Source organism: Opisthocomus hoazin, chromosome Z, assembly GCF_030867145.1.
Source record: "Opisthocomus hoazin isolate bOpiHoa1 chromosome Z, bOpiHoa1.hap1, whole genome shotgun sequence".
NCBI classification, from domain to species: domain Eukaryota; kingdom Metazoa; phylum Chordata; class Aves; order Opisthocomiformes; family Opisthocomidae; genus Opisthocomus; species Opisthocomus hoazin.
Genome location: NC_134454.1, coordinates 31,362,273 through 31,370,236, shown reverse-complemented (window position 1 = coordinate 31,370,236; position 7,964 = coordinate 31,362,273). Strand labels below are relative to the sequence as shown.

Below are 7,964 nucleotides of genomic sequence, written 5' to 3'. Positions count from 1 at the left end.
ATTCAGAAAAAAATTTATTGTTATTTTTTCATTACCAAGTTAAAAAAATTTTGACTAGTGATCTAAACACTTTCCAAAGTTATTGTACAAAGTCACTAAGAGGACTTCAGATATCCAAATGAGAAGCACAGATCTAAAACAGAAAAAGCTATAGAAGCAGTTTTAATTTTTTCCCCAGCTTTTTTTACCAGCTCTGACAATAATAGGAAAGACAAGATAGAGCGATGTCCATAGTAGAAAAAAAAAAAAATTAATATATTTTTTAAATCACTTATTGAGTGGGAAATTAAAATATTTGTTAGCTTTTCCCTATAATAAAACCAGACCATGTTATTTCTCACAGTTATAAGTTTTCAGTAAACGCATTTTAAAATGCTAGCAATTCTTCTCCAAGCAACCCTAAAGACCCTAAAGGACTTATCATTGGTCAATTAATTTACTGTCTTATAGTTATGTAAATGTGTAGTTGGTTGCACAATACTTGCAAAAGGAAGTGTCCTTAAATAATAACAACATTCAACTAGATCCGATTATATTGCTCTGACATTGAGATATAACTTTATTACCAGACTCTTTTGGGATAAATTGAAAATTTTATAGCTGTTACAGTTTGAAAAACTGAGCTGAGGTGCTGTGAACATCTATTATGTTCATTGCTATGTTACTTGAGATAGGTTTAAACTAAGTTCTCGTTGCCTGAATGGCTAGATTTATACTAATAGCCAACTACATCATTTAGCTAATGTCTTCATTTAAATATACAGTAGTACTTGTTTTGTAATAATCTGTAAAGAACAGGTCTAATGGAAATGCCCATATATGTTAGTGTGACATGGCCAGATGTCAAATTTATTGACCAAAGTTAGCAGTGAGGATAGCTGCTCGCTCATGCCCAATAAATGCCATTACTTCTGATGTGGTTTACTGCAGCTGCTGGCCACTGTTACCAGATAGAAATTGAAAGTGACTGATGGATGTTTCATCACTGTCTATCCAATGCAAACCTCAGTGCACAGAGCCATGTGGAATAGTCTAAGAAAAATATGAAATTTGTATCTCACATGCTTCAACATTCTTTTTCTTCCTTATACATCTTATCCAAATGTTGTTTAGCTTGAATAATGCGTTTGAATGCACAAGAGTTCAGAAGAAATAGAGTTAGATTTCGGAAATACGAAATCAGTGATCCTTACTAATTAAGGACATCTTTGTCTTCCGAAAGGATACTCAGCAGGTATATGGAGAATTGCAATGTTTATGTATTGCTGTGTTATAGCTGAGTAAGACATGTCTATAATATTCTATAAATGCAACAATACTTTATTTTCCTCTCACAAGCTAGTGTTTACGGATGATATAATTGCCTTACATAAAGCCCAGCATTTGAAATATGCATACCTTTCCTTAAAATACCAATGCAAAATAATAAGGAGTGGGAGGGGTAGGATTTGTTGAGGAGATGGTAAGGAGGCGGCTGCAGATTTTTCAAATATTTATTAATAGGCTCTTTTGTGGTATCCATTACCATAGTAACTGAATATCTCATGCAATTATGCTCTCATTCTTCACTTTTCTAAAGGTAAACAGATGGGAACTGAGATGTGACGATGAAAAGACTAAAAACCCAACGTCAGAACTAGATGTCTCTACCAGAGATACTACTAAAATCTAGAACTCTGGATTCCTATTCCACTGTTTTAACCCAAACTATTGTATCCTTTTACTGTAAGACAAACAAATTAATTCATTATTCAACAGTTAAAGTAATAATAAAAGTTTTCATTCTTTGGTGATTTTTAAATCATCTCGACTGATTCTCCTAAATCAAGCAAAATGCAGAGTCAGCTTCAGTTATTTGAAATGTTTTAAGGGAATGTTTTAAAAAACTCTTCGCAGTGGCCCAGATGAGGAATTCTGCCTCAGTGTGAGGATGCAGAACCTGAAGCGGATAAACCTCAAAGAGAAATGTCAAAAGAAGTTCTGTCGCTGGGTAATGTGGAGTGTCTTTGTTAAAAATACCTGATTTAGATGAACATCTGAGAATCACAAGGAAAAATGACCTAAAGTCATGGAAGAACAGGTACAGTGCCAATAAACTCATGCAGCAAGTACCTTCTCCTACAACTAGATTTTCTTAACGTTAATCCCTACTGGGAAAGCTCAGCATCTTGTTGTGCTGAGGATTATTACAGGTTTCAGCAGCTGCTGCATTCATTTGTACAATGTTTTAATTGAGTCAGAGGATGACTTTCCCTCTTGGTGTGGGCAGAGTGAGGCTAAATCAGGGACAAATAAACTAGATGTGCTAACATTCCAGCACTGGTCAGATGAGCCCCCAAATTATGTTCCCAGAGTGCCTTTCCCCTGTAATTGGCTTACTAGCAATCCCACTTCAATGAGCTAAGCCTTGGCCTAAGGCTTTCTCTTCCAGCACAGTTGCTTGTTAGCTTTAGTCCAAATCTTGCCTTACCTCTAGTCCGACTGGGCAAGAGGACTTGTGTTGTGCATAAATTAGTCCTCGACATCTGCTGCGCTGTGGGTGTGTGGCTGCAGCAGGATTCCCTGTGGGAGCAGGTGCTGCCGACGTGGCCGTGGAGCTGTGGAGCCATGGCTGTGCCCCCCAGCAGGCTGGTTCTCCCTGTGGTGGGGTGCGGGGGACAGGGAAAGGCACCAGGAGAAAGAGGAGAAAGCAGCACCGAGAAACCGTGTGATCTGGGAAACAGCAATTTATTTGCTTTTCCTCAAGCCAAGGGCTGCTCCCGGAGCCCTGCTAGTGCTGCCGTTCTGCAGGGACGGGCGCAGGTGGGGGGTGGGTGGGACACCCGTGGAGGGCAACCTCCGACGTGCTGTGATTGCTCTCCATGTCAGAGTCGGCAGGGCTGGTGGAGGAGGCCAGGCTGGAGTGGGGCGTCCTCCCCTGGGAGCTGCTGGAGCTGGAGGTTCTGGAGTTGGAGGCGGCCACAGAGCTGTCATCCTCCTCCCCAGCGGTGTGGGAGCGCAGCATCCTCTGAGCCTCCTCAACACACTGGCACCCAATGATGTGGATGACACCATGGACCAGTGCTGCCGTGTGCTCCCCAAGGCAGTCCTGCAGCACGTGGAGTAAGCCATCCCCATCCGGACCGTAGATGCACAGGATGTGCAAGATGGTGCTCTCTGCACTCTCAACCTGCCACCAGCTCGGCCCATAGATTGCCGCGAGCTCCCGGCGCAGCCAGGGCATCACGGGCTCGAGGAGGTGTCGGTGCCGTCGGAAAAGTTCTGCCCAGACCTCGGGCAGGAGACCGCCCACAGCCTGTGGCCCCACAGCCCCCTGCTCAGCTGGGGAGGGGATCCCCTGCAGAGAGGACGGAGGGGATGCCCCAGGGCCATGAGGGCTGTTTTCAGCCAGTTGGCCAGCAGCTCCGCCTGCCTGGCTGCTGGTGTCGGGCAACTCTTCAGGGGCTGAGATGACAAACTGGAGGTAGTCATCTTCCCCCTGCATGGAAAAGTGGACAGTCTCTATCTGTCTTCTGCAGAATGGGCACTCTGCTTTCACCTCTGTCCAATGCAGGATGCAGTGCAGGCGGAACTGGTGGCCACAGGGCATCACATAAGTGACTTCATCTCGAGCATCGTGGGAGATGGGGCAGCTCCACTCTGTCTCCGTGGCCATGGTTTTGATAGATGATGTGTTGGGGAGAACCGGAGGATGAGGAGCTGCCAAAGGCTGTCGTGCGCTGCAGAAATGGAGAGGCCATGGTCACTTGCTGTCCCGCGAAGGTGAGGAGAGGGGATGAAGAAATGCCCAGGTCCCTCAAGAAGGACACCCTCCCAGCTCCGCGAGCCCCATCGACCACCCCATGGCCACAGCGGGGAGACTTTTCCCCACACAGCTCACCTGTGCTGCTGCAAGTGCAGCCCGCGGTGCCCCGCTGCCTGGAGCAGGCAGGGCCAGGTAAACGCAGGCGATGGCTGTGGAACGGGCACCCAGAGCTGCCGACGGCAGCCCCCAAAGCACCCCCAGCAGCAGGAGAAGCCTCGCTGAACTGTGGAGACCTTGCAGGCTTGCTGGGAACCAGGAGTCCAGGCAGGAGTCCAGGTAGCAGCCAGTCTGGTCCAGGCTCTGCCCATGCCCCTAGATGAGCAGCGATGGACACGAGGTCACAGTCTGTCTCTCGCTGACATCACCATCCACTGCCTGGTGATCTCTACCTGCATCACACAGTGACATCACAAAGGGCCATCTGGGCTTCTGCGTACACATCTGGGGCTACAGCAGCCCCCCTTTCCAGTGCCTCTCATCATCGATGTCTTCTGTTTGTTTCATCTTCGTTACTGTACAGTTCAGTGTCCTTTTGGATGGCTCTCCTGTTTCTCGTCTCATTAACTGAAAGATCATCTACTCCTGACAGGATTCTTGTCACTGCGATTTTACATTTTCCTTTCAACTTTGTAAGAAAAATATCTCCTTCTGTCCAAAGTCCTGCTTGTTTGTCCATCAGGAAGTGTTGTTGTGGTCCAATCACCGAACCAGGTCTATTTATTCTAATCCAGGCAATAGTTTCAGCAGCTGTCATTTGAAAATGCTTCATAATATAACAGGCAATAAGTGTGCCAGTTAGTCCAAGACCAGCTTTGCAATGAACGGCTATAACACCTTCAGCATTTTTACAAATAGTCAGAAAAGTTTTAACTATAGTATCACTAGGTGTACTTCCGTCAGCAAAGAAGAGGTCGAAACGCTCAAATCCAGCGTCTGTAAATCATTTGGCATCATACAGTTTTTTGTTGAGGCGCATTATAGTGGTGACCTTATGTTTCCTGAAGTACGAGAAATAAGCCTCTGGAGCATGCTGGGGATACCCATTTTCAATTTTACTTCTTGAATGAGGTCCACTGAAGGCAATGAATTTGTTTGGTATTATCCAATTAAAATCTCCATTTTCTGCTCTTTCATAAGGCTCATCTTCATTTACATTAAATGTATTGAAATCCAGGAAACCATACTGCAAAGCCTTATTTATTGCATGAAAACAGTCCAGCAACATCAGATGAAAACTGCAAGTACCAAAAGTAGCATCCCTGAAGGAAGATACAAAATGTTTCCAGCCACTATAAGCCTGTACACATCTTCTGGGGATTCCCTCAAGTATATTATTGCGTAGGAGCCTATGAGGAATGCAGCATTTGCTTGTTTTTTCTGACCAAAGCCAGTATAATGAATTATTTTCTCCCTTACCAATGAAAATGACTTAAATTTCTTATGTAGCTTGCAGCAGTATCTGTAGATCATTGCCAGACTGAGTGGTCCAAAGTCTGCAGAGAAGTTCTCATAAATGAGCTCATCATCTATGCAGAAACAATGGGTATTTGCAGCTCCACTCTTTGGCTTTTGGCAGAGAATTGCAAAATAAAGGTGATCGGCGATCCTCAGGTAGGTCTCTGGCCCGGTAAGGGGCTGCCGCATCTACGCCTCGCCCCGCCTTTGACCCTGCTTTGGCAGGGGGGTTGGACTAGATGAACCAGAGGTCCCTTCCAACCCTGAACATTCTATGATTCGTGCTGGGATTCTGTTCACCATCGGTGCTCCATGCCAGTCACTGAGGCCTTGGTTGTGTGTTCTGCTCAGCCCCGTCAGATGCCCTTGTACTTTCCTTCCTCCAGGCCAGCCTGCTGCCAAAAGAAACAACTCAGCCCCAAGTACTTTTTGCCCCCGTGGTCCCAGCTTGCCTACATGTGGTGCCAGATGTGCTGTTTCGGACAGCATCATTTAGGCAACGTCAGACTTCACTAATGTTACAGCTGTGGTTACGCTGGTGCTCTTCTCCTTGCAAGACTCTGCTTCCAGTGTGTCTCTGGTGCTCCCCTCCAGTTTATCTGAACATTCTGGCCAGCTCTCAGGGAGCTCCACTTCACCGGTTGTCGAATCCAGCCATTGCTCACCATGTAGTCTGGAACTTTTACTGGCTCCCTCCCCCACCATGTGCAGCAACTTCTGATGTTGGGCAGTGGACCAGTCTGCAACCTAGATATTTGTCTGCAGCCACAAATCCATTAACTCAGATCTCATGGTCTGACTTGAAATAAGCAGTCTAACACCCTGGTGAAGAAAAGCCCCATTCTACGGTGGGCAGCAGGGAAAAGCAGGAGTGAAAATGTAAGTTTTCATTTCAAAATTCTGAGGGTTCCTTTGTGATTGATAGCACGGCCTACAATTACAGGTAGCCTGTACAGGTTAGTTTGTCTCTCAGGGAATTCTTGCTGGTTGGGAAAGAGAGCGTGGATGTGTGCACTGCTGCAAACCACAAATGTAAACACAGACATGAAACAAGCCTGTAATTTCTCCAAGGAGTTTTTTTTGTGTCAGTAGGAAAGGAGCACACAGTTCTGTCAGCATGACAATATGATGTCAAGACAATTCCAAAGTACCTTTGGAGAGAAGCCCGTCCACAGTTTTTTGTTTAGGTGCTTGTTTTATGGTGGGGGCAGCTTGGCCACGGGTGGCGCTTGTCCTGGCCAGGTGTTGTCAGCCGCTGGGACTGGGGCTGTGGGCTCCTGCTGGGTCTCTTGGCTCCCCCGAGTTTCCCCTGCTTCAGGTACCCCCGTGTGCATGTGCTCGGCCGCTGAGTCTCTGCATGCCTAGGGGCTTGTTCTGACCTGACAGAGGAAAAACTGTTGGACACTTGGCAACAGCCATGGAAGTTGAACTGTGCCGTCGCCTGCTCTGTCCCTTGTGCCATCCCCCAAAGGCCCGATGTCCCCCCACCCGCCTTCCCAGCAGGAGTCAGAGCAGAGGGACACTGTCCTCCCCACTTCGGAGCTATTGACTAGCCCATCGTTTCTGGAAGCAGGTGTCTAATATGCACCTTTAGATCAAGAAATATTTAAGAGGTTCTAAGTGAAAATACCTGTGCATTAGTGTAAAAGAGAGTATTATAAAAGGAAGGCAGGAAGAAAGGGGAAGGTAGGAATTTAGGGGTAGGAAAACGAGGTAATACCAGAAGCATTGTTCATATGAATGTTAACATGGATCTTGCAGGGATGTTTAAAATGAATGAACAAACAACAACAGAAAACCAAGTCAATCAACCAACAAAACAATCGGCTCCTTGTAGGCGTGGGTAACCGTTGTAACAATGTGACCCCAATATGAGTATGATCGTACACCTTTATTAGTCAGCAAAACAAGGTTTATATAGCAAAACTATTACAGCATCTGAATGGTTAAAACCCCAACCCATATATAGGCAAAACTACTGCAACTCGTTGTGATTGGTGCAGAGCTGCATCTCGAAGTGAAAACAGTACTGTGGCAGGAAACAGCAACGTGGCAGGAAGGAAGTGACAGTGTGGCAGGAAACGGTGACGTTCCCCCTGCTCCAGTGTCCCGAGCTCGTCGCTCTGCCTTCCCAGCAGGGTTCCGTGTCAGCCGCTCCCAAGGCTCACCTCCGGATCAGAACCTGGGTTGCTCAACGCACCAAACTATGTCCCCTCTCGTCCAGCCAGGACTCCACAGCTCCCCAAATCCCAGAGAAATACATATGCGTGGTGTTATTTATACCTTTGAAAACTGTTTTCAGACAGATTCACTTTATATTTTGTGTGATCCTTTGCTAGAGAGCAGAAAGAAGTTACAAAAGGCAGCCAAGGAATGAAGGCAAAACTAACAATATTTTTCGCATCACCTTTTCGTGTCTGATGTCTCTGTGAAATCCCTTACACAGGTAATTTGGAACACAGAGAAAGTTAGTGTACGGGATTGTAGAAGACCGCTACAAACTGGTTTTGTCTCGACATTGCCATTGCCATCTCTTGCTGGCCTCTGGAAAGAAACCACCACAACGACCTGCAGGAAAGCACTTGCGCACAGGGTAGCGCATGGACGGGCAAGAACGGACTTATCTAAGCAGGCAGCACGCATGGCAGGAACTGCAAGTATGCAGACATGCTCTGCGCATGCGCAAATGCCCCTATAAAAGGGC

General features: G+C 46.4%; 1 protein-coding gene across 1 annotated transcript; it reads right to left on the bottom strand.

The window, feature by feature from the left end:
* Window positions 1-4,283: 4,283 nt before the first annotated feature.
* LOC104326659 (dual specificity protein phosphatase CDC14B-like) lies at window positions 4,284-5,290 on the bottom strand. The gene is given in 2 exon segments (XM_075446841.1): window positions 4,284-5,068; window positions 5,071-5,290. Coding segments are annotated over 2 exon segments (990 nt in total). The 5' UTR covers window positions 5,276-5,290.
* Between the last annotated feature and the right edge of the window lie 2,674 nt (window positions 5,291-7,964).